Source organism: Ciconia boyciana, chromosome 16 (genome assembly GCF_034638445.1).
Source record: "Ciconia boyciana chromosome 16, ASM3463844v1, whole genome shotgun sequence".
Lineage (NCBI taxonomy): Eukaryota > Metazoa > Chordata > Aves > Ciconiiformes > Ciconiidae > Ciconia > Ciconia boyciana.
In genome coordinates, this window is record NC_132949.1 from 8,899,763 (window position 1) to 8,926,018 (window position 26,256).

At 57.4% G+C, this 26,256-nt stretch overlaps 1 protein-coding gene across 2 annotated transcripts; it reads right to left on the bottom strand.

The window, feature by feature from the left end:
- Positions 1 to 4,361: 4,361 nt before the first annotated feature.
- Positions 4,362 to 25,901, bottom strand: CYGB (cytoglobin). 2 transcript variants are annotated; one of them, XM_072881206.1, is made up of 4 exons: positions 25,416 to 25,901; positions 14,223 to 14,454; positions 13,485 to 13,613; positions 4,362 to 4,801 (listed from the first exon to the last, which is right to left on the bottom strand). In XM_072881206.1, exons 1-4 carry the CDS (start codon positions 25,556 to 25,558, stop codon positions 4,739 to 4,741), a joined length of 567 nt encoding a protein of 188 aa, XP_072737307.1. In that variant the 5' UTR covers positions 25,559 to 25,901; the 3' UTR covers positions 4,362 to 4,738. The 2 variants fall into 2 exon arrangements, with proteins under 2 accessions (XP_072737307.1, XP_072737308.1); XM_072881207.1 differs by lacking the exon at positions 4,362 to 4,801 and having other exon boundaries at positions 8,095 to 13,613; positions 25,416 to 25,899.
- Between the last annotated feature and the right edge of the window lie 355 nt (positions 25,902 to 26,256).

Sequence of the window (26,256 nt, forward strand, 5' to 3'; positions counted from 1 at the left end):
TGCAAACGCCGCAGAGCGTTGGGCAATAAGGAAGCGAAAGAAATGACCAAAAAACCCCCAAGGCAGCAATGTCAGTGCGTTGCGTCAACACGTCGGGGAGATACTCTGCAGAGCACTTCCCTCTGCGGTGCAAACCTCCTCACAGCCCGGCCCGGCCAGAAATGTCCCGGCTGGCCTGTCCCCAAAAGAAAGCAGGGAGGGGACACAGCGCTGCACACCCCAGCGTTGGGAGACCCTCCCTGTGCAGGGTGCACCCTGCAGCGGTGCCACTGGGTGACTTGCTCGGAGCCCCCGGTGCGACATGCCAGGCCCAGGGCCAGGACATCTCGGCAGGAGCCATCCTTCCCTGTTATGCTGTGAAATCCTCCGGGGTGGGATCCGTCCCCAGCAGCCTGGGGCCAGGCAAGGTCCTGCTGCTCACTGCCCGCCGAAGGCTGCTGCCAGGGCAGGTCCAGTCTCTGGACGTGAGACACATTGCAGTGCCCGGCGGGGAGGAGATCTGAGCAGCATCGGGTTTCGTTAGAAACCAAAGCCAAGGTTTCGGGGCATTTTAAAGAGGATTTTCACAGGCAAGCTCAGCCCCGCTTCCCTTGGCCTTGGTATCCCTGTAGCAGGACTTTTTCTCAGATAATCCAAGTATGTTTGGAAGAGGGCATTTGCCTTCAGAGCAGGTGTGTTTTTTTCCTCCCAAGGATGATGGTGCACAAATCTGGGTGCTGATGGGGACCCACCGCAGCCGTCCCACTGCAGGAGAGCTGATGGAGCCGGGCGGCTGCCCTGCTCCCCGGGGAGAGGGAGCCCTGCCTCCTGCAGGGTTTGACCTTCCCTGCTCGCCAGGCACCCTCTGTCGCTGGCTGGGACACACAGGTGGATGGAGTCAGTGTTATGAGATGTGCTGGGGCTGGATGGAGCCAGGGAATGGCTTTTTGGGTGGGCCCCCTCCTGCGGGGGGGCTCCGGGAGCCTGGCACCAGCTCCAGCGGCTTTTCAGAGGCAGCATCACAAGGATGCTCAGGGAGAAAGATTCTGGTTTTCACAACCTTGTAGTTTCTGTGTCATAAAATACCCATGCTCCCATCCTGGGGCTGCAGTCCAGGGTTTCCTTGTCTTTCCAACACATCAACTGCTTCCTAAAATGTCTCAGTCCAGGTTCTCCAGGAGTTTTTTCCTCTTGTTGGCTCTTCACAAGCCCCCCCCATCTGGGTGTGAGATCCCCTGGGTTGTCTTGAGTTGCTCCCACATGCAGGCAGATGGGTCTGTGTCCCATCTGTGTCCCTCCTGTGTCCAGGAGCCTGTTCCCCCCATCCCCTTATCCCCCAGCCTCTCGGTACACAACCTGGGGGAAAGCCCCTCACGGAGGGGACACGTCTTGCCCCCGCCCTCGCCGCTGCTTTGGCCCCCGCCATGTCCCGCTCTCACTCCGGCTCATCTCACTCAGGGTTAAAAAAATGCCTGTCCCTGCTGCCACCATCACCTCTGCCCGCTGCAAGCCAGCACAGCCCCTTGGCAGGCAGCTGCCCGCTGTGCCAGCGTGAAAGCCGCCCGGTGCCGGGGCTGGCTGCCTGCAGCGCTGCCGTTCCCGGTGCGAACGGCAGGGGCCAGGCCGCGGCCGTGCTCGGCGCTGCTGGGAGCGGGGCGGGAGCTGCTCCAGCAGCAGCAGAGGATGCTCAGCCTCTGCCATCGCTCAGCGCTCCCTTCCCTCTCGCCTCCATCTCACCGGCGACTGCTGCCCCACTCCCCCATCCCCGCTGCTGCCGCACCGGGTGTCACGGCTGTCACCCCTGCCCAGCCCCCGAGGGACGCGGGGCACCGTGGGACCACCTGGCTCTTGGTGCTTCACGCAAAGACGGGGGAAGTTTTTTCCTATCAGGCAAACTGGGAACCCAGGTCTGGTTCTGTGAGGGCAGAGCGGATGGAAAAGCCCCCCAAAAGCCTTTCCCACGGCGTCACAGTGCTGGTGGCAGCGGTGCCACCCGGCTGTGCGGCAGACGGAGCTTGTCACGGTGTCCTCACCTGCCCATCCCTGCTGCTCCCCTGCCCCGGCCATCGAGGGGCTGGGAGGTGGGGAGCAGCACCCATCGCCCACCCGTGCCGTGCTCTGTGGCTGCCCCGTGTTCGGTCACCTTTGCAAACACAGGGATGCTCCCACTCACCTCAAAGTCCACAGCCCGGGGGGCTTGGGGACCCCAGCTCCCATCCTCAGAGGCACTGTCACCCCCAGGTCCTGACCGAGCCACCCTAGCAGTGCACAGACCCCTCCAGGCCCAGATATTAGTGGGAAATTTGTATTTTTACCCCCTTCAAGCACTGTTTCCTCCTGCCCTCCCCTCCTCCTCGGCCAGCTTGCGGTGGGAAAGCATTAAGAAATAAAACAATATCAAATGCAATCAAAGGCAGGCTGGTGGGAGTTTGTCTTTTGGGGTTTCCTTCTCTTTTATTGCTTTCCCAAAGAATAAACATTTGGGAGGGCTCTGAGGTGATTTAGTGGAGCAGGAAAGGGCAGGAGCTTGGGAGCCGCCTGCTCCGTTTGGCAAATCTTGCAAGGACAACGGTCTGGCTTTGGGGATTTTTCTTCCAGTAGAAATGACTGCCCAGTCAGAGGATAAGGCTGGGAATAGCCTGGCTTGATGGGGAGGCTGCTTCGCCCCCTGGCACTGGGGCCAGCGGGAGCTGCTGGGACAGGGGCTGCGGGGAGGAGGAGGGATTGAAGCGGGCGAATTCACAGCAGCGTGGAGGAAGCAGTGACCTTTGAGAAGCAATCTTCCTTGCCCGCTGCTATTTATCCAGCCTTCCCAGCAGCTCCTTCTGCCGAGCCTGATCCTGTATGTGCAGGCCAGGCTGGGAGATGCTGGGCTGCCCTGGTGCTGAGCCGCGGCTGTCTCCTGTCCAGGGGTGGTTCTGGTTTGTGCAGCTGAATGCAACATTTACTGTTGGAACAGCAGCTCTGCAAGAGGCTGACCCTTCCTGCCTGCTGGGTGCCCTTGGGCAGGCGAGCTGGGTGGAGAAGCCGTCCGTTTGTCCCTGAGCATCCCCCTTGCCTTGCCTACCTCTCCCCTGCTGCTGCTTGGACAGCAGGATGAGCTGTGCCTGGGCTCCGTGCATGAATGCCAGGCTGAGCGGAGGCTGCAGCACGGTGCTTACCTGCACAGCCATCTGTGCTCACCTTCGGAGAGGTTACCTGCCTGCCGCCAGCGCCGAGCCAAGCTGCATCCAGCAGCCGGGCTGCTGCGGGAAGCAGAGCTCTGACGGATTGTGCACCGCAGCCCTCCATCAGCCCCGGCCGCTCTTAGCTGGGAAGGGCTGGGGCCAGGGAGGCTTCAGCATCCCTCAGTGCAGGACCCCAGGGGAGATGGGTGTTTGGTAGAGAGTGAGGCTGGGCTGCCAAAACAGCCGCTTCCCTGGCGCATCCTTGTCAGCACCCACATCTCTGCTGGCACCCTGTCTCTCCATAGGCACCCCAGTACCTGTAGGCACAACATCTCTGCAGACACCCCAACCCTGCAGGCACCCCTCTCCGTCATCACCCCAAACCCTCTGCCAGCCTCTGTTCCCAAAGTGGACCATGGCACAGGTGGATTTTCATGCAGGGGGGGACGGCCGCTGTCTCACTGACCCCTGTCCAGCCGTCATCACTAGGATTATTTTTTAAATCAGGTTCCCAAAGCTGACGGTACGATTTCCAGGACCTGCTCCCTGCCTTTTGCACCCTCTTGTCACCTGCAGAGCCAGTGCGGATGTCACCTGGTGCCCTGGCAGACGAGGGCCAGGGATGCTCTGTTGCAAGGGACAGAAAGCAGCTCAGCGGAAAGCGCCTGGCCGCATCCTGGCAGCAGGCAGCAGGCAGGGCACAGGCAGGGCGGCGAGCGGCAGGGCAGCCGGCCCCAGGGGGAACAGCAGCAGCACCACAGGGCACATGAAGCCACGCGTCTCCCGAGCAGCGCTGAGACCCCAAAATACATCTATAGGACTACATTATATGCAGGTAGATATCAAATGTATTGTTAAATCCTGAGCATAATCATAATTTGCTGGTAGCAGAGCCCCAAGTGATGCACAGCTGTTGGCAGACAGATGAGACATGGGCTTTCCTAAGTTTGAAATAAAGCAATTTACCTGCTCATGCACTACCGGGCTTTTTGTCCAGCCATTTTTTTGCTCTACCAAGAAAACAATAAAAATAAGTGAAAGTATTTGTAGTTATTTGCTGAAATACAGTTTCCTTCATATTACTTTCTAAAGAAAGTAAACGAAAATCACACTATTGCTTAGAAAAGTATCCCCAAAACAAATCCCTCTGCTATATAAGTATAAAACCACAACAATGCGGCAGAGCCCGATGATTATTTTATTTCAGGAGCTGTTTGGAACATCAGCCTCAAAACTGACCAAACATACAAACACCAGCATCCACGGAGCGGTTTTCTAAAGCTTTCCCTTAAAGCAAATATACTTGTCAATTAATGAAAAGGATTTGTAATAAACAGCAATAGATGTCCCATCCGCATGGGGATGGGAATCCTCCCAGCAGCAAAGCTGTTCGGTTCGGGTGATCTCGCAGTGTTTAATACGCCAAGCAACGGGAACGTGCTTTGTGCTGGTTTGTTCCCCAAAGAGAGGGGAGCCGGTGCTCGTTCGTGTGGGGACGGCAGTTGCCCCCCAAGGCCAGCGCGCACCGACCCAGCAGCGAGCGGAAAGCAGAGGGAGGCTCCTCTCTCGGGCACGGTGCTGGCTGTTCGAGTTCAGGTCTCCGGGAGCACCTCAGTGCCTTCAGCGCTGCTTCCTCCGCCGGCACCCGGGGGGTCCTGCAAAACCAGAGGGCGATTTGGCTGGGCTGGGCGCTGCGGGTTGTGTCCCCCACCACCCCCCGCGTCCCTGCCGGTGGGGCCAAGCGCTTCTGGGCGCCACGGGGCCAGCTCCTGCGCATGGGGCAAGTGTGCTTTCCCAATCATCCCCACTCCCTTGGGTCCTACGGGGGAGGAAGAGGAGGAGGAGGCAGCCTGCCCCCCTGGAGCCACCCTCCTCCTCCTCCTCCTGGTCTTCTCCCCCATCCTCCCTCTGCCCTCGCTTTGCTCTCTCTCAAGTGTGCCTGGGAGAAGAGAAACCTGGCTGTAAATTAGCCGGGAGGATTTTTCAGTCTGAGATGTGCACTCCCCCCCACCCCAGCGCTGTTATTTCATCTCTCGGCTGCCAAACTCCAGGGAATTAATCCCAGCGCTGACAGCGTTTACATTCAGTGCTGCTCAGATAAACCATATCAGCCGGCGCAGCTGAAGAGGAGCCGGGCGCGGAAGGAAGGGCCGGCTCCTGCTCAGTGTCAGTCCCACTGGGGTGGGATGATTTTTTCCTGCTTTTTTCCCCCCCCCGGGGGCTTTGCTCTGAGCAAGGAGCAGCCAAAAGCCCCGCGCTGGTGAGGGTGGCCATAAGGCGGTTGGTACAGCAAAGTCTGGAGCTCCTGGCTGTTATCTTGATGCAGATAATGGAGAAGAAGGGATGTGTCCTTCAAGCCGGTGGGAGCCTGCAGGCTCAATCTCCCAAGGTTTCTCACCCTGTGCCACCCAGCACACAAGGGAGGAATTCTCCTCACCGCCAGCTCCCGCAGGCTGGGTTTTAATAGGTATTTGTGCAGTGCAGTTATTGCATATTCTCTTTTTTAATCTCCCCCTTGCAGATGTATTTCTTTCTGTCCCTTGCAGTAACCTCCTGGCTCTCCCCTTGGCTGTCACTGGGCGCAGGTGGGATATGGACACATGGCAGAGATGTGCCACCTCTGAGCCAAATCTGTGCCTGGTTTGTGAAGCTGCAGTTCCCCCAGCATGTGGCAGGCGCTGGGCAGGGAGCACTAGCCCCCGTGGCCAGCGGTGTGGGGCGGACGGGCTTTCCCAGGGCTGGAGCACGGGAAATGCGCTGGGAGCACACCCCGTGCCATGCCTCAGCTATCAAATTCCCCTCTCCCTCCACTGCCCATCACCAGGACCACCGAGGCGGTGTCTAAGAGCTGGATCTCCTCCGGTTCCCTCGGGTGAGGGTTGCCTCCTGGAAAGCAGCATCCCCAGGCTGTGACGCTTGGAAACAAGATGGGTTTAGCCCCCCCCGGGCACAGGGAAGCAGGAGGGTGTGAGCCCATCACCCAGCCACCTAGGCCAATTTTCCAGTGCACTGTGAGCCTCATCCTCCCACCCTGTCTCTTTTTCCATCAGCGCTTGCAGAGCAGTGGCGTGGCCGCAGGGTCCAGGTCACGGCACGATCATCACAGCCACCCTGAAGTGACGGGATCTGGGGGTAAATATTAGTACGAAGTGAAGGGCTGTGTACATATTTTCTCCCTGCAAGATAATGCTGAAATTCCCAGCTCCTTTTCAACAAGCCTTTGGAAAAACCAGCCCCGTCTCAGCACCCTCCGGCCATCACTGGTTCTGGCTAGTCTCAGACCAGCGTGCAAAGGTCTAAGAGCTTCAGGTCCCCACCACAACCTCTCTACTCCTGAGCCAGCCAGTCCTTTTGCTTGTGGTTTCCAAGCCAATGTTTCCCATCTGGAGCATAGCAGCGTGCGGGCTTTGCTGACCATTCGCTTCTGCCTGGAAGCGTATACAGGATGTGGCGGAGACTCCAAGGACGGCTTATTAATTGCATTAACAGTACCAAGCAGTTTTCCCCAAAAAAAAAGACACAGCAGGAGAAGACAGATTGAACCAGGCAGTTACTCCCTTCCCCATGTGGGTTGGCCTTTGGTTCCCTTCTGAATGCCATGGCTGGTTGGGGTTGCTTTGGCTAAGCTGTAGGGGAAGAAATAGGCTCCCCTTGCATGGCCACCCCAGCCCCTGTAGTTCGGGAACCCCGCACTAGCTCAAGTGCCTGCCTACGCAAGAGCTACCCTGCCACGTGCAGGGCTGGAGAACATCATCATTGCCCTCAGCTCAACAGGAGACAACCCAGCATCAGGCTCCCCAAGACCCTGGGCAGCCTCCAAGGCACTGATCTCTGCCCTCCTCTTTCTCAGACCCCACTGAGGCCCCCCCAGCCTCAGACCAGGGTCCTAAGCTGGGATTGCTCCCCTTAAAATTGCTTGTGGCCAGGTGCTGGTGGTTTCTACCACCCCGGTGGGATGAGCTTTCCCTTTCCTGAAAGCCCATTCTGACTTGTGGTGCTGCACTTAGCATCAGCAGAGAGGAGCACAATAAAAAGGCTTGCTCGGATTTCTTTTCCAAGCTTTGACGCTTATGGGACCATAATATGCATCTGTCTCTCTGTCCATCCATCCTTTGCCAACAACTTTGAAAAGGTTGGCCAGTGTCAGCCAAATTTGACAGAGGTCTCAAATACTTCACAGGCCTGTTTTGCAAAAGAGGGAGCTGGAAAGACCCACGGAGGGAAACCACGATGTGACCCAACCGTGCTGGGACCCATCCCACTGCAATGTGATTCAGCCGAAGCGTGAGGCACAGGAGGAACCGCATGGGACAGAGCCATGGAAAACTTGGCTTCTGCTGCTCAGGGAGCTGTTTGTTATTTTTAAAGGCTGGGAACTATCTCACAGTCCTTGGAGGCTGTGGCTGCTGCATCTTGTGGCCACCATCACCACAGGTTTCACGTCCAGCTCTGCCCCGCTGCCTCCCACAGTGGACAGGAGCCTTCGTCTCAGCGCCTGCCTGGATTCGCGTGCCATGGAGGCTGCGTATCAGCCTTAAGACGTCTGCTAGGGAAAGTCCCCGGCTGATCCCATGCAGCTCATCCTCCCTGTATGCATTTTGGGCTGGCCGGGCTGGCAAAGGCAGGGGAACGGCTCCTGATTCAGGGGGAGCCCCCAGAGGTTTGCACAACTTACCTGGAAGCCAAGCAAAGAGTGCAGAGAAGGAGCAGATCTTCCCCTTCTCACTTGAGCCCACCAGTAAAGCACCCGGCACCTCTGCCACCCTTGGTGCAGAAGGGCAGTAAAGGGCACGTCTCCCCCCTTTGCTGCTGCTTTCCAGCTGCAAAGCTCCCTCGCCAGTGCCCCAGAACAAGCAGGCACCCACAGACGTGCCTGGCCATAGGGCAGCCCCCCGCATCCCCCCGGCCTCGCAGCCACCCCGCCGGAAAGAAACCAAGAAGAGCTGGAGGGGTTTGATTGATTTATCCACTGAAGATACAAGTTTTGGTTTAGTAACACCATTCTGTCCGGTTACAAACATACTAAAAACCTACAAAAAGAAAAACAAGTTACACCCATCGTACACGAGACGGCATGTATAAAACCAGCACGAAAGCGCCGAGAAACACGTACATGAACAGTATCTGCAGCAGTAACAGGAAAGACACGGAGTTACATCAGACCACGCCGGCTCACGTCTGTGGGACTGGTTAAGACATACTAACAATTAGAGACAACTTCAGCTATGGAAAATAATTAGCGTCGCAGTCTGTTAAATAGGTCAGACCCAGGCGGGTAGTTTTATCCCTCCCTTTCCAATAAGTTGGTCCAAGGTTAGCTCATGAGTTTCCCTTCCACCCATCTGTCTGGCATCGCTGGCGCTGGCCCCGAGCAGTCCTCACACTGCCAGCAGTGCACCAGGGCGGCTTCCCTACGGCAAGGGGCAGGGAAGGCTGAGCCCTGGCGCCGGAGGCCAGCCAGCCGAAATCTGGTCCCCACTGAAGTCGCTGGGCACCTCCCCAGAGAGCGAGGAGATGCTGGGATCCCCTTTACTGGGGCAAACTGGCAGAGATGCAAGAGGATTCCCCCGGGAGAGCCTGCAGCTCAGATGCCTCGGCCGCAGGGATTCGTCTTGCCGTAAGAGGAGATGAGGGCGGTGGCACAAGCTCCTTAAGGGTTCCTTGTCTGAACGGCTCTGGTGGCGTTGGGGTGTCTCTCTAGCTGGCCGGGTGTACATGGAGCTATGCCGCCGTGAGTGTTGGCCGTAGGGAGGGGGGACCAGGTGGATGGGCTCTGTGTCCCATCACAACCCAATGCTTCCCATTCCCTCCAGCGCTGAGCTCCCTCTGACCAAACGCAGCGTTGAACTTGGGGTGGGGGGACTCAAGCTGGTTGATATGAGCAGATGTACCCAAAGGGAGCCAAGACAGGGTGCTCGGGGTGGGGGAACCCTGCCCTGGGGACACCAAATCCCCCCCCCCCCGCCCATTCATCTACTGCTGGCAGGGGGCACAAAGACTTTCCCACTGGGGTCATGGGTCCAAGCCCAGCGCTGATGCTAATGCAAGAGGCACTGGCTGTGCCAGGGGCCGGATCCTGCCCTGGTTACAGGGGCAGCAACTCTGAGCTGAGCTTGGCTGGCTTGCACAGGGACAACTGCAATGGCGAGGGCATCAGGGAGGAGCAGAGCAAGCAGGAGCAGTCAGGCAGTGTCTCTGGGGGAGATGAATGGGGTGGGGGGGACAGGGCTCACACCCAGGGAAGCGGAGAGACCAGCCGGTCCCCAGCACATGCTGGCACCGTGCCCTGAGCCCCCAGCTTCTCACCTGTGAATTTCAGGGGAACAATTTTGCAAGTCAATCCCTACCTACCACCACCAAGGCAAGCAAAGCCGAGCCCAAAGCGTACACGGGCAGCACCTTTATCTCAGCCCAGGCACGCTGGGAGGTGAAATGCTGTGCCCCAGCAAGCAGAGCCTGAAGGGAAGTGGGGATAAGGGGGTCCCCAGCCAGCTGCGGTGGGTTTGGGGGGGAGCAACGGTGCTGGCAGTAACAGGGAGCAGCTGTGCAGGCATGTGCACGCATGTGCACCAGAGAGCCACGCTCAGAGCCAAGACCCGGCCTCCCTTTCTGCTCTTCCACACGGCATTTATCAGCCCTGTCACTCTGGAATGGTATTTTTTCCTTTTTCTGTTCATTTTCATCTCTCCCCAGATGAGAATTTTCCCTGATTTAAGCCATGCCTGCTCTGCTGCGGGCGGCAAAGAGGGGGCGTTTGCTTTATCTCCATCTCTTCCCCTCGTGAGCTCTGCCCTGGCCGCCCTCCCCACTTCATCTTACTTCCTACAGAGCTGTTAAAAATAAACTTGGTTTTGTTTGCATGTATTCGACTGGCCTGCAATTTGGCTGATGGGGGGGCTCCTCGAGGGACAGCAGCTGCACACATCTGGATTTGCTTTAGAAAAATGTGCCTGGAAAAAACCCAAAGCCCAGCACACACACGCGTGGGCGCACAAGGTCATGGGTCAGTTTTTTCTAGGGATGTGAAAAAAAGAAGAAACCAAGCCCTGTTCAAAGGTGAGGTGGGGGGACCTCACTGCTGCTCCCCCAAAGCCAAGGCACGGGGGTGGGTCAGGCATGAACATGGGGACCTTCCAGCCACCCCAAAAATCGCTTCCCTGCTGATTGCAACTGGGCCCAATTTTGGTTGTGGGAAGGGAGAAGAAGGGTTTACACTGAAAAATAAAATCCCCACCTGGAGAATATTAACTTCAAAGGTTAATGTGTGAACTTTGTCTAAAGATGAAACATCCCTGTATGGAAACATCCCTGGCCCAGCATCTGCAGAGCACGGGGAGTATATGAACTCATCGAAAATATGTGCTGCTGGCCCAGGCTTTGGCAGAAATCGGTGGAACTGTGCTCGTGGGAGTCTCGTGATGCACCCAAAAAAAAAAAAATCTAACAGTCTTGCTCCAAGTGATCTCTCTCCAGTCTTGCACTGGAGCAAAGTCAATGACTGAACAGGTCTTTTCCCATCTGCATGGGCCTAATCCTGACACCGGCCAGCAGCTGATGTTTGAGACACCTCTCCGCCAACCGTGCAAGGGATGAGCAGCTGCTTTGACATTCGGACGTGAGCCGGAGGCATCAGCTGCTGGCACCTTCACGGGTGCAGGCTGGTGGGCTGAATTTTGGGGGTGCTGACCCTAAATGACAGCCCGCCCCATCAGCAAAGCAGCATCACTTGTCACCCTGTGCCTGTCCCTTCCTTTTACAAACCCCTTGACCTTGCATGCTGCCATGCCAAGGACAGCCGTGCCCTGAGCAGTTATTTTCACCCAAGCCTCTACGTACAGCCGGGACGTGCCATCGCTCCTCTCCACCTGTTTTACTGTGGGATACAGTGAGGAAAGAACTGCAAGGCCAGAGAGAGTGGCTGTAGTGGCATTAGCAGAGTCCTGGGGCTGTTTTGGGACTAACCCTGGTCCCAGGGCTCTGTAGGAAGGCAAAGGAGCGCTGGGGAACGCAGCCAAGAGGTTTAGAGCCCTCCCCAGGTCCCCCTTTGCCCAGAGCCAGGGCACCAGGCAACAGCACAAACTCTGGGCTGCATCTAAGCAAGCCCGGAGGAACAGGAGAGGACATCTCCCCCACTGCCACTTCGAACAGTCGTCCCCCAGGGTCACTGCCCAGGTGTGGGCTGTGCCAGCATCTTGGCACGAGCAATGGAAGGAGCAGGGCTGGAGTCCGGGGTTTGCCGCTCTGTATGGGCTCCCACAGATCCTGAGCAGAAACCTGATGTTACAGCCGGCGGAGGAAAGGGGAAAACTCCACAAAGAGCGGGCACCCGGTGCTGGCCACCCCCCGCGGTGCCGGGGCTGGGGGGCAGAGGAGCCCCTTGGCATGGAAGCAAAACACCAGAAACAGGAAAAAAAAGTATATCCCTGGGGATATTTAAAAGCACAGATGAACTGGCTGCGGGTGAGCAAAGCAGGAGTTTCTGGCTGGCTGCTCCGGAGGAGGGAGGTCAGCGCCAGGCAGGGTTACTGCTGTCCCCGCCAGCAGTGTCCCCATGGTGGGGGCAGGGGGGACGTCCCCAGGGCACCCACGGGGATCCCAGCCAGGGACCGTGGGCTTGCTGCCTGTCAAGCCAACCTCCAGGAGAGGAGCTGGTCTCTCCCAGAAAGCTCTCAAGGGCAATAGTGGAATGAGGCCAGAGGAAATCTCAGAAGGGAACCCCCCCTCCCACTTCAATAGGTAACATTGCCTTTAACATTAGAGCTCTAAAAATAACACAGACACTTGGGGAAATACTGGGTGGCAAGGATGCCAAAGCTTCCTAGCACATCTGATGCTTCATCCCCAAACTTTCACCCATCAGTCCCCAGAGCATCCTATCAAGCAGAGCACATGTGTGCAGGGGGCAACAGGGCTGCTCCTCCTCCCTTTTTTGTAACCAAAGGGGAAACTGAGGCAGAAGCCAAGCAGACTCACCCACAGCTTCAGGAAGAGTCGGTGTTGGAGGCAGGATGAGTGCTGTGAGCCCTGCAGCCATGTCTCGTTTTGGGGGGGGGGGGAGGAAGAGGCCTTTGCCAGGCACGAGCAGGAACGCTGCTGGCCCCTGAGGAGGGACGCAGCTCCTGCATGGGATGATTTCTACCAGGCACTTTATTTGAAGGAACCCAGTTTCACCAAGAGGGCAGGAATATGCTCTATGTAACAAGTTATTTATTCATTTTAACAGAGCAGGGACCCAGGAATCCCTCCTGCTATGTCCACTTCATCTTTCCCCCTCCTGATCACAGCCTGAACCCCCCTTCTCACCACACAGGGCAGAGCTGCCCTGGCTCTGCATCCCTGCACTGCTCTGCTGCTGGCTGCTGGACAGACAGACCTACGCATGCCAGCTCCCGGGGCAACGGCACAACGTGTGCCCCCCAAGCCCATCCTCACGCACGTCCCTGCTGCCCATGGGAGCTGACGGGAGGCGGGTGGGCTCACCAGCTCCCTTCACCTGGCACAGGGATCCCACCTACGCACCGTGCTCCGAGCCATGCGGGCAGGCAGCCCAAAGGCATCCCCCTCCTTCCCCACTCTCTCATGCTGGGGGAGCACGTCTCTCCCACCCCCTCGCTCCCTCCAGCCCCAGGAGAGTTTGCAACAGCCGGCCAAGGAGAGGGACTGTGGATGACGGGGAGAGGCGAGGGCTGCTGCCGGCCCACGATGCAGGGTGATGGACAGCTGAGATGGGCTCTGGCCACAGCCACCAGCCCGGCCACCCTGCCAGGTGAGTAGAGAAAGTGCAAAACAAAGCGTTTTTGGAGACAGCCGGGCAGCTGGCGGTCCCCATAAGCATCGCGACCCCAAAAGCAAGGAGTCAGGTTTACCCGGGGGCTTTGCATGGAAAACGAGGGTCGTGTCATTCGTCAGCAAACAGGGCTGCACATAACTGCTGCGCAGCAGAGCTTGTGCAAGGGACTTTGAGATGGCGCAAGCGAGGTGCAGGATTTGGGAGGTGGTGATGGATGGGCCAGGACAGTAAGATGGAGCCAACAACCAACGCTCTCCCCTCATGCTCTGCATCCCCTTCCAGCGTCCCCTGCAACTGCTTCACCCCGACCCACCCAAACCCTTTGTGGTTCTATTTTTTTTGGCTTATTTAGTTTGTTTTTAAACCCCATGGAGATCAAATTGTGACTTGGCAGCTAACAGAGCTGGCCCTACCAGGCTTCCCAGACTGAGCGAAGATCTTGAGAAGAGACCAGAGTGAAGTCCTGGGGTGAGCGAAGCCCTCCCTGCCCCTCGCCCGGCCCCACTGGCCGCTCACAGGGTGGCGGTGGGGTACTGCGCCCAGCCCACCTCCTTGTACGCCGCCGTCACGTGGGTGTAGATGAGGGTCTTCATCTTAGTCCAGGCGCCGTGCACCTCCGGGGTGAAGTCGTTGGCGTATTCTTCAGCAATGACCTCCAGCATGACACCAGTGAGTTTCTGGAGTGGGGCAGACAGCAAGGGGTTAATAACTCTTCAGGGAGTGGCTAACAGCAAATGCAGTTTTTTCCTAAAAAAAACCCCAATTTAATCCTGTGGCTGAGTTCTGGGAATGACAACCCTCTGTGGGACAGACGGACTTTCAGGAGGTCTGTCGACACCCCACGGAACAGACAGGGCACGTAACCAGCCTGCCCGGGCAGGGGAGAGGCTGAGACCTGTGCATGATGGGGTGCTGCTTGCAGGTTCAAGCATCTCCCTAATTTGGGCACCTCAAATTATTTAGTCCCTCCTATCATGCTTGATTTCTAAAAGAAGGGACATACGGCCACAACCATGCCGGAGGGGCTTCAGGCAGGACGCAGGCAGGTGGGTTTCCCTGGGCAGGGAGAGGTACTCGATGCTCCAGCGTTGGCTGCGTTTGGGAGTGGTAGTCTGTGTGGGACAGCATCGCAGTGGGACACTGCAGCCATGTGGGGAGCAATCCCCATGACCAGCCAACCTCCTCCGGGCAAGGACAGGCAGCACCGGCTCGACACGGCTCCCTCTCTCCTGCCCTCTCCCTAATTTCTAAAGCATCCCAGAGATTTTTTTGCTCCCATCCTTTACCTTAAAGTAGATGGGCTCCACTTTGTGCTTGAGGGCATGGGCCTTGCCCACCAGGGCCAGAACAGAGGAGACCTTTTCGGAGTCATTGAGGTTCTCCACCACAGTGTTAATGGCACCCATGACCCGCCGAGCGTGCTTACGAAGTTGCAAGCTCCTCTCCATCTCCAGCGGGTCCTCCATGTGCTTGAACTGGCTGAAGTACTGCTTGGCTGATGGGAAGTTGACAAAAAACCTTCAAGAGGAAGGTAGACACGAAATACCATCAGGAGACCGAGAGCAAACTGAGAGGATAAAGCAAAGTATGGAGCAGTAGAGATGCTGGAAACCACCCCCTTGCATCTAACACAGCCAGGGCTGGTTTTCTTATGGAATTCCCTGGGACCTGTGGCATTCAGCTGCCTAAAAATCATCAGGTTAATGCTTTTCTCCCCAACCTTCCCTATCTGCTACAAGGGCATTGCAGCTGGATATTCATCTACAAAGCAGAGGAAAAAGAGTTCTTGATACCTAGAGACTCCACCCAGGCATGCCAGATGCTGTATACATGCCCACATACATCAAAACACCATGTCTTGCCTCAGAGAGCTGGAGATGAGCACGAAAACCTCTCTTTATCCCTGCCAGCCTGTCCCTCTTCCCCAGACCCGCAGCAGCTTCCCAGCCCCATGGGCTTTATTTCTGCATCGCCACCCAAAATAGTCTCCCCCTGCCCAGGATGCCCCTGACTTCCACAGATCAGCCCCACCAGTCTCCAGCAAAGCCCTGAGCTCACATCACTGCTCATCTATGCCAGGAGCCATTTCCCCCAGCACCAGGATGCCCCAAACACCCAGCCCAGCCCTCTGAAGGGCTGAGGACCCTCTTTTCTGTGGGATTAAATAAACCCCAATGAAATGCAGCTGAAGCAAATGAAGCTGCAGTTGCAGCTGACATGCTGAGCTCCCTGGGGAGCTGGAAGGCTGCGGGGGGTTTGAAGGGCACGAGGTGGGGAGGTGCAGGTCTGGGGCCACTGATATCAGCACCATCCATGCCAGCAGCGCAGCCAGTTGCTCTCAGCAGCCGGGGCCAACAGTCAAGTCGTGTTAAACGCCCCCTTCCACCCGATTTACACGGGAGAAAACAGCAGCAGCATTTGCTCCCCCCTTTCACCCCTCCCTCCAGCTCTCCCTGCCTCCTCCTGGGCCCCCCTTCACCTGGACTGGAGCCAGCGAAGGATGCTCAGGAGGTGGCAGACGGCTCCCAGGGCTGTCCCCCATCCTACCCGTTGTCTCTGGCTCCAGACACCTGGCTGCCTCCTCCCCTCTCCCAGGCTGCCGTAACCCCCTCCCCAAGCACCATCCCAAACCATGTGAACCCATCCCACCCCGTTTCCCAACCATCCCTACCTCCCTCCAGGACCAGGTGGGATCCTCTTCCCCACTCACCACTCCACGAATAATCACAATATTGAGGAGCAGGCTCGTTTACCACTTCGTTATTCTCCTTTCCCCCCTTCCCTTCCTTCCCCCGCTCTGTTGGCTTGCAAAAGCTTGGGGGCATTGCCAAGGAAGCGGCGTGAAGCAGCGCCTGGAGTGCACCACCGCTTCTGTTGCTTCCCCGAGGCATCTGGGATTCATCAGACGGCCCAAAATAGGTTTCGGAGGTGTGAAGAGTGTGCGGCGGAAAGGGTGCGGGAGGAAGGAAGGTGGAAAGGGGGAGATAAGGTGTTGCTTTTAAAACCTGGAGGGGACCCGTGACAAAACTCCTCTTGTTATTGTGCAGCCTCCCCCCGGCAAAGCTCCTCCTGACACATCTGGTCTCTCTCAGGAGAAATAATTTCCAGGCCCGGCTGTCTCCAGCCCCTGTCGCCACAGAGATGCTCAGTCCATACCCTTCAGCTCGGAGCTGTCAGAGAGGTGGTTGGGGACGGACACCGGTCCCCTGACTGCGGGACAGAGCCAGCTGGGGCCACGCAGATAGCACCGTTCCCAGGATTCAAGACTTCTGCCCCGAGCATTTCCCAACAGAAGGACAAATGTTCTTCTCTGTTTTAATGGGGGTATTTTTTCCATCTGGCCCCAGCATCCTTCTCCCCCCTGTCCCTCCCCACCTCTGGGCAAGCTGCTGCACCCCCGAGCCTGCAGCTCCAGCCGGCCATTGAGATCAATGCCCTCCAGCTATCAACAGCTAACACCCCGCCGAGGTCAGAGCTAAGGGTTTTGCCATCCCTGCTAGCAGATCTTTTCCCCCTCACGCTCCGGCTCTGGCAGGTGTCCCCCCAGGCGCTGGGAGCAGGGGGTGCTGCTGGAAGTGGGACCTGCTACCCACAAACTGCCCCGACGCAGGGGATGGAGGCTGCCAGCCGGTAAATGCACGCCTAAGCCTCTGAATCCCAAACCATCAGAAGTTCCCTGAAAAGCCCTATTTGATCTCAGCTCAAGGGCATGATGTTGTCAAGACCCAGGGAATGAGCTCAGAAGAATTCCTGGTCTGAGCCAGGCCTTCAGCAGAAGGGGTACAGCAAGGGGGGCTGACCCCCGCACCGCCAGGAGCCGCAGCATCCCCCCTGTCCAAGAGAAGGGCCGAAAGGAGCCACTGGGGCCAATGCCCTTCTGGAGCAGAGGCTTCGTGCCTCTCCCACGGCATCACCTCCACCTCTCTGCTGCTTTCAGCCAGCTACGCCAGGAGCAAAGATTGATTAAACCCCAAAAAGTCCCCAACCTGGGTGAGACCAGGCCAGTGAAAGATCCAAATATTTGGTTTCCAACCTTTCCCCACTTTGCAGACCCTCAAGGTGATGCCCCCAATGGGAGCTGAGCCCAGCAGCCTCCTAAGGGACCTTCAAGAGGGTCGGCAGTGGTGCTGGAGGAACGTAAAACCAGCAAACCCCTGGCTCACGTGCTCAACCCCATGCGCTCTCTGCTCGCTTTCATCGATGGAGAACTGGAACAGGGGAGCCCAAACCGCCTTTGCTTCAAGTTGAAAAGCAAATCCATGGCCGGCTGGAGACCTGCAGCCACCTCTCCTCGGCCAGCACCTCTCTGCAGGGCTGGAGAAAGGCAGGCGCCTGCGACAAGAACTTCTGGCCTGGAGCAAGTATTTGAGTTGTCGAACCAAGAAAAAGAGGGAAGGAGGCTCGCTCAGTGGTATTTGTTAATAAACAGAGAAGATTAATTTAACACAAAGGTTAAATATAACCAGAGGAAAGGAGAAAAAAAAGGAAGAAATAAAATAACTCAAACATTAGCGAATTAGAAGAGGTGTCAGTTGGGGTTTTTCCATCTACAGAACATTTTTTGAGAGTTCAAACATCTCAGGCTCTGGAATTTGGTTGGCTCATTATGTGTGTGTGTGTGTTTTGGGCTCTTTTTCTTCATTGGAATCATTAAAAAGATGATATTTACCATTACATATCACACAAAATGATGATTGATAGAAACCAGATGCCTGCATAGCGATCTCATTAAATTTCTTTTTAAGCGATTCCATTCTGCACCCGCCAATTTGTACGCTGCAAGCTACATCTGGACCCAACGGACAGGATGTCAGGATTGCTTTTCCTCTCTCTTTTCCCCTTTTAACAACTTTAAGGACACAACCGTTCCCAGTAGCAGAGCCAAAGGAAATAATTAAGGTGCAAAACCGCTGCAGTCACTGGGAACCTGTTTTCTGTTCAGGAGACACACCACTTCTCCTCCCGTCTCCCCCATCTTCCTCCCTCTCCCCAGACCCTGCACGGAGAAAATTTTCAAGCCCAGCCATCTCCTTCCTTTTCCAGCTGGGAAGAGGAAGGAAGCTGCTCGCTTGGTCCCCCCAAGCACCTAAACCCTCGATGCTTCACTTAGCCTGTTTGCAAACTGCGGGCAAAAGGGCTAGTGAGCCCTTGAAGCTGCTGGGAGGCTTCAGCTGAACCCCCAGCCAGCACTTGTAGACTTTTTTTGCTAGATTTTCCTACCAATGCTTTCATGTTTTCTCTCGCCTCGTCCCTCTGCGTGGGAGAAACTCTCTCTAACGCAGCCTGGAGTCTCTCCGCATCCCTTTTCAAACCTCTCTTTCCAACTCCTTTCTGCTTGGGTGCCTACAAAGCAGCTGATAATGGGTAGGCAGGTGGTGTGTGGTGCTGCTATTTATTATGCTGAGGGCTGTCTCACCTCTTTGCCTGCACGTTCCCCCTGCTCCTCCCAGCCACCTGTAGTCTATCGTCCTGTTTTCAGGCTGGGGCAGAGCTGCTGGGTGCTGCCTGCATTTACAGCTCCCAGCCCAAGGTGAGAAAGGTCGCAGCCATGTCAATGCCACCGCCCAGCAAGACAGAAAAAGGCAAACTAATTGGAGTAAGAAGAGGCTGGTGCCTGCTTGCCCCCCGCAGCACAGCTCTGCCCATGTCCTCTCTCCGAGGGCTCACAGACCAGTGGAGGTGGTGGTGGGCAGCAGCTCCAGCGCAGGAGGGAAAAGGCCCAAGCCGCTGGTCCACACACTGATGCTAAATTCAACTTCTTCTACAGCTGAGGGAGAAGAGGTGGAGCTGGCCTTCCTCCAGGTGAAGCCCACATCCTGCTGCAAAGCCTCAGGAGCAGACTCCAGCACAACGCTGAGCCGTGCTGGGAGGCTGTAACGCCCCAGGCACTGCAGAGCCCCAGGACAGAGGGACCAGGACACCCCGGTGAGGCTGGGAGAGGACCCAGCAGCAAAGATGCAGGCAAATACATTTGGGCATGAGCTAGCAACCCCCGGGGGCACGTCCTGCCTGCTCATGTGTGCGCAACTCACACCTCTGAGTCCTCATTGCTGTTGTCTTCCCCTACCACGCATGTGGATTCAGCTCAAAGCCTCTTGGCCACGTAGATGAACCTTTAGGCTAGGGGTAAAGGCAGCTTTCATCAGATAAATTAATTAACAGCACCAAAGTGGCTTTCCCACATGCCTCCAGTTTCCTATGGTCCTTGTGATCCCATTCGCTCAGTGCCTTCATCCACAGCATCATCCTCATCCTCCACACGCGTGTCCCTGCCCCTCTCTGCTGCCAACCCACTGTCCCTGCCTGTGTCCCTGCCCGCTGGGTACAAGCAGCGTGCAGGGACGGCCATGTCGGCCCCCTCCACCCCACCACCAGCATCTCCCCCCGCACCGGGCACCCTTCCTGCAGCTCTGCCAAGCGGGGTCAGTGTGGCTCAGCAGGGTCCATGGGTATTAGAAGATGATGCTAAAATGTGACTCTTGCCTCTGAGGCAGACGCACGGTGAGGACGGAGCTTGCTGGAGCCCGGCTGCATGTCCCTGACCCCCAGGGACAGCTGGAGGGGTTTGGGGGTGGAAGAAGGGGTAACCGAGATTCACAAAGATGTGGTCCCTGTGCCGGGACATGCCATCTGTCCAGCAAAATTGGCAACCCGATTTTTGCTGGCATCTGCCACTGCCTCTCTTCTCCAATGCTCCCGTGCCGATTTCCAGCAGCCCTGGCTTGGCGTTACCAGCGGCTCTGCTGGCCGCTCGCCCCCGGCACTGTGCTCCAGCAGGATTGCCAGCCAGCCAGCACTCCCCGTTCCCCGGCCGCGCTCAGCGCCTGCCAGCCCAGCGAGGGCTGTCCTGACATTTCCCTGCCTTTAATGAGCGCTGAAACTCCACAGATGAGCGCTCGCTGAGCCGCGTTCGGAGGTACAGCCCTGCTCCGCTGCAGCAGCCTCATTAACGGAGCCGGTTAGCAGAGCAGAGACTTGGGCCTCACCTCCTGCTCCAGGGGAGGGATTCTCAGGGCTGGTACCAACACATCCAGCATGTCCTCAGCCATAGCCAGGGAAACCATCCAGAGACAGCGTTCGACCCCCCTGTGGCTTTGTTTCCCTTGGCCAGGGATGTCCTTGCAGCTCTCAGGGTGTCCAGTGGGATCTTTCTAGCCCTGCGTGGCTCGCAAGCGATGCAAGGGCAGCCCTGGGACAGGGGACATGGGAAAGGCTCTTCTCAGGTCACCCCGAGAGCTGCTGGCAGCCCTGAGGCCGTGGCTGGTGCGGGATGTGCCGCGGGCATCCCCACGCAGCTGCCCTGGCCATGAAGCAGCCAAAAGGGCTGCTTCCAGGTGCTGTGATCAGAGAGAAAACGCAGCCGTACGAAAAGGGGCTGTTTCTAGACAGAGCTTATTAAACCCACACTCGCCCCCTTCACCACTCGTGGAGGGGGCTGTTGTTTTGGAAAACGTTCCTCGTGCGTGGCCTCGTCAGCAGAACAGAGCCCTGCTGCTCTCGGGCTCTCCTTGTCTTCAGAAAAACATCTCTCCAGCTTGGCCACAATGATTTGCAAGCGTGTGACAAGCTGTGGGACAGGGACATCGTCTCACAGAAGGTCGGTCTTTTCATTGGGCCCTTTTCCAAGCGAGATATTGCAGCAGGGGATCTCTCTGAGCTGCTTTGCTCTGAAATTCACCCATCAGCAGCCAGGAACGGACCCCTTCCCTACGGACACCTCCACAAAACACATGTTGGCTTTGGGGGTGGCTGCAAAATAATTTCTTTAAATGACATTTTTGGGTGGATTCAACCCAATTTTTTTTTAGATTCAGCTGAAAAAAAAGGGTTTTCTGCATCCCCAGACTCATTACTTGGGATCTTTGCTATTTTAACCTAAAACTTACAATAACATCTGGCATCCAAGGATGCTTTTGTATTTCAAAGCTCTTTGCAAACTGTCTGAACCCAGGTGTGTTAGCTCAGACTAAGCAGCTGTCAAAATCCGGGGGCCTGATTCTGCATTGGCAATCCTTTTGCTTCCCCTCCTACACCTCCTGAGAGGGAAAGAGCACATCAGGAGTGGTGGAGAAGGTAACAATTTTGGAAATTCGGAAAGCTGATGGGTCTGGAGCGGAGACGGAGGGAACAGTGATGGAGAAACCCCATGGACGCAGCACAGCCTGCAGTGGCTGCGGCAGGTTGCGTTGCCTGCGCTTGGCATGGCATTAACACTTGGTGCGGATTTGCCTGGGAGCTAACAGAAACTATCCCTGGGTTTTATCCCCTGATGGGATCTGTAAAGTTTTGTGGTCCCACATCTGTGACCGCGGTACGTGTGCGTGGGTGTGGGAGCGAACGCATGTGATGGTCAGGACAGGCGGCGGTTTTAGCCCTGGCGTCCCAGGCTTAGTTGGGGTCTGCAAAGGAGCGAGGGTCCCGAGCCCCCGCTGATGCTCACCCCCGCTCACCTGGGTGCTCTCAGCCCCTGCGTGCTGCAGAGGGGGTCAGGGGGAGGGCTGAGCCGCCTGGGTGCTTGCATCCCCCAGCACAGTCTCGGAGCATGGGGTATTGGCAATAAACCATTGTGAGGGCGTTAGAGAAAGGGGGATGCTTGGGGAGCGACGGCCGCGTGCTTGAAGGGCTCCTGTGCCGCACAGCAAGGGCTAATGTAGGTGCCAGAGCTACTGAAGGCTGCCCTGCTCCCCTTGCATGCCTGGGCTCCCCTGCTGTGAACTCTCTAGTGAGGGGTGTTTCTCAAAAAGGACTGATTCCTAAACTACAGATGGGGAAACTGAGGCACAGCAACGAGCCCAGGGACATGGGGAGGCTACAGGTGAGCTGCAGCCCAGGGCTCCCAGCCGTGCTGGCCAGCGTGCCCACTTGGGAGTGACCCAGCCAGTACCCACGGCCCCAGATGTGCAGGTCGAGGCTCCAGCTCCAGCTCCAGCAAGGGTTAAGGCGCTGGCTGCGAGATGGAGCCTGAAGAGGCCCCTGAGCTCCCGAGGAGGAAGATGAGCATGTCGAGGAGACTGTGCTTCCTCCGCCGCAAGGCTCCCCCACTGAGGAAATTGTCAATTAGTGACATAGTTTTAACCACACAGCGAAGATTCCCATGGTCCAGTGGCTGCTCAGCCAGAAGTCCCCATTATTCATGTTTATGTCCCCGAGGACCCCAGAGGCCCTGAGAGATCAGGACCCCACCGTGCTGCTGGCAGGACTGCAGGGGTTTGCTATGGCTTCAAGCACTTGCAGCAGCCACAAGGGCTGGGAACCTGATGCCCAGCTCTGTGCCTCAGTTTCTCCATCTGCAAAGCATGGAAAGGCTGGGGGTGGAGGAGGAGGTTGCTGGGCAAGGGGCTGAAGGAGGGGCAGAGGGAGCCGGACCGGGTTCCTGCGGGACACCGGCACTGCAGCCCTCCCCATTGCTGCCTTTTGGGTGGGCATCGCTGCCCCCCTGCCTCCACCCTCGGGGCACAGGATCAGTCCCCAGATTCATTTCAACCCCTTATGTCCAGAGGTGCTGCAAACCCCCAGCCCTTCCCACAGGGGAAAAAGTCATCCCCTGCCCTCAGGAGCTCCGAAGGGATGGAGAGGGGTCAGAGCAGGAAAGCACGGAGAGACCCTCTGCCACCAGACACAGGCAACTCCCCAGTTGCAACCCCCACAACGGAAATGTGGCTCCTAACAGATTTGCCCGCTTTTCCTAGTCTACACAGTGGGGTTGCACCAAACTGGGGCCCACAGCTGTGCATCCCCCTTCCCGCTTCCCGGCCACCCTTGCGCACATCACTTTCTGCCTCAGTTTCCCCAGCAAGGCGATGAACAACACTAGCCCTGCACCAGTAAAGCAACGGAGGCTGGCTGGGGCAGCTCTCAGGCCCCGGCACATCGCATGAGTGTGCACCCAAAAGCGTGCTGGGCAGGTCAGCTCGCGCCGCACCGGTGGCCGCCCGCCACCCCCTCCCCAGCCCCGACCTCTGGAGCTGCTGAATCATGTCTTGGGAAGCGGCTGCCGCCCGCCCGCACTGCCTGGGCTCCCGGCGGCCTCCACGCATGACCCACTTCTCCCGGCAGCTGATGCCAGCTGGAAACGCAGCCAGGAGAGCGGCTGCTGCCAGTGCTCCCAACCCCGGCCAGGGTTGCCCTGCTTTCGCCAGGCACGCTCTTCCCCAGGGAGCTCAGGTTGAGCTCGTCGGAGCTCACGGGGGAGCGGGGCTCAGGGCAGCAGCACGAAGCCCTCTCTGGGGACAGGGTTTGCTGCCGGGGGTCCGCTCGGCCACCGGAGCCGTGGCACAGGGATGCAGGTAGGTGCGCTGCTCCAACCGGTGCTGCTGGAGGGGATGGTAGCTCTCCCAAATTACACCACCATCCCCAGGGACATGCACCAAAAGTCCAGACCTCACTTTAAGCATCCCAGGGAAGCTCTGGCTGAGGGAGTGGGTAGTGGGTTTAGCTGGGATGTGCCAGGGCACGTGCCGTGGCCAAGCATGTAAAGGTTCCCAAGGAGCCGGCGTTCACCCTAGGAGCCAGCTCAGTCCTGCCCTGTTGGCACAGCGGGGGGAAACCCCTCATCACAGTGCCACAACTCTCCCCAGAAAAAAAAAAATGGACCAGAAACTTCTACTGGGAAAGTTTAAGTCAGGACCAGAGCTCGGCCACATGGTCCCTGCTGCCGCACCTCGCTGCGCCTCGTCCCCAGCCCTGCTCCGAGCTCTGTGACTGCACACAGGGACACCAAAAGCAATGAGCTGCCCTGGGTGAATCCCCTATGGCATTGCCACGAGTCCCTCAGCGCCAGCCGCAGGCACCTGGCCACCTCCCTGTGCTTGCGGGCAGGGGGACACCGGACTGCGCTTACAGATGGGGCCATGGCATGACCTGGGTGCCGGGCAAGGAGCTGGCTGTGCACAGCTGCTGGCCAAGCCCCCTGACGAAGCTCATGGGATGGGGAAAAGGGGAATTTTGCATCCCCCAGACCTCTGCCATGTGTGGGCTTCAAACCCAGCCCAGGCGGGTTGGTGTCCCCAGCCGCAGGGCTGTCGCACCTCCAGACCGCCCCGGTCGGCTACACAGAGCGGGCGGCCGTGGGGGAATGGGCTCAGCCGTCAGCTGGCTCTGCGAGAAGGAAATGTTTGAGAAGGAGGCGGAGAGGGGACTCAAATGTCATTTTGGATTCTCTGCGGAGGGCTCTTGCTAGGAAAATCCCGTTGCAGTGCTGGCAGTGAGCCTGGAGGGGAACCAGCTCTGCTCACCGGCATGTCTGGGGAGCCTCTGCTCTCTGCAGATCCCGTGGCTCGGGGCATTAGCTCTCAGCCTCTTGGAAAACTTTTGGATGATTATTAATAAACAGCGCATCCATCCAAGGGGTTCTCTGAGCACCCACAGTCCCCTGCTGCAGGAGCAAAACGGGAAGGACACAACCCAGTCTCCTGTCTCCTGTCTGGGGTGCCTGGGCTTGGGTCCAGGCAGGACCCTGACCAGGGAGTTCCCTGTGTTGCTGGTCCCCGGGATGGGTGGTGGGAGCTTTGTCTCTCCGGAGAGCATCTTTCCTGTTTGCCAACAGGTCAGTGCAGACATCTCGCCTGCCCCTCTCCTCGCCCTGCCCGTCCTCCTCTCCCCTCTTAAATAAGGGAAACAGCCTGCTGGTGCTGCACCCCACCGATACCCCAAACTCCCGGTGTCCGCGGGACCCCGTGGGATTTCCACTCGGCGCTTTCCCGGGGTACCCGGACAAGGGTCGCATCCCCAGACAATGCAAGAAAACCCACCTGCCTCTGTTCCCCACCTCAAGACCACCTCCCCCGTTTTGGTTTCAGGCGCGGACACGGGGCTTGTGAGCTGCCCATCTCTGCCGCACAGCCCCGCGCCGTCGGGCGATGCTCCGCACCCCGCTCCCGGGGCGGCTGGGTCCCTGCCCCCCCGCCCCCTCTCCTGCCTGTGCCCCCCACACCCCTCTTCCACCGCCAACTTCAGCGCTCTCCTTCCCGCCGACGCTGCCACCGGAGGGACAGATGGTGCCCTCCGAGACACACCTGCTTGGGTTTTATCTTGGCTCCCAACTTGCATTATTTCACCCGCCAGCCTGCTACGTACCGATGCCATCCGCACGCCGCTAACTGGGGGGTAAAAAAATATCCCCAACCCACCCAAGCCCGGCGAGCAGAGCCTGGCGCTGCTCTGCCCCCACCTCCGCTGCCCCCCCAGCTCCGTCCGCCGGCTAAGGTGACCTTTGCAAGGGAAGCAGCTTCCCCCAAAGTCCCCGGCACGGCTCCCCCCGCTCCCCCCGCCACCGCCACCCGGCTCAAAGGTGTGGAAATCAGAGGAGTGCTGTGAAACCCTGCCTGCTCCCAGCCAGCGAATACACCCAGCCAGCTCCCCACTCGCTGTCATTCATTTCAGTTCAGTTATATATATTGTTCTGCCTGTTTCTCAGCTATAAAGAGATTTAGTTGGATTTGCTGCTTCCTTTTTTTTTTGTTTTTTTTTTTTTTAAATACCTGATGAGTATGGAGACCCCAACGTCCTCGCAGTTTGCATATACTCTGCTCCATGTCTCTTGAATAACCTTTTTTTCTGCATCTGATATCTCTTCACTTCTTTCCCATCTCTCAATCTCCATTTCTCCCTGGACTTTCTCCATGAAAAACAGCCGGCACAATCCTCCAGGAAGCCAGGAGGAGATAAAGAGAGATGTGTGTGAGCGGGTATATCCTGCGAGAAGAGACAAGGTGTTTGCTCAGCGGCCGTGCGGGTGCTGGCGGCTCTGCCGACGTGTGGATGTATATGTGTGTGTGCGAGCGCGGCTGCCTGTCAGCGTGTTTATATATGTAATTTAAAAAAATATCCCGGAGGTATGATGCATGCGATTAGATTTCAGATCTCCTAGTGCTGTCCATGGCTGTAGTTAGCTTCAGCTCGGCTCGGATGTGTGTGGCTGACTGATGGGGAACTGCCTAAAAGTAAAATATTCAAAGGCATTGCAAGACCAGCCTCTTTACCAATGTGTGAACGTGAGCTCACTTTCTCCCTCTCTCCTCCTCTCTCCCACTCCTCCCTCCTTCCCTTTTTTTTTCTCCCCGAAAGGGAGGGATGAGGGAGATGTTCTGGGCAACATCAGGACGGTGCTGGGGGGGCGGGTTAGGGCTGGAAGTTTTTTTTCAGCCCTTGTAAACAGCTCAGAGGAAATTCAGAATCCAAAGTGCCGAGTTAAAGTTATCCCAACCGCTGGCTGTGCTGAGCTCTGCCCCGGCTCTCCCCCTTGCGCTCCCTTGTTTTGCAGGCAGTTGTGTTTTGAAGGACGGACCCTCGCTCGCCTCTGGTGTCTGGGCTGCACGGAGA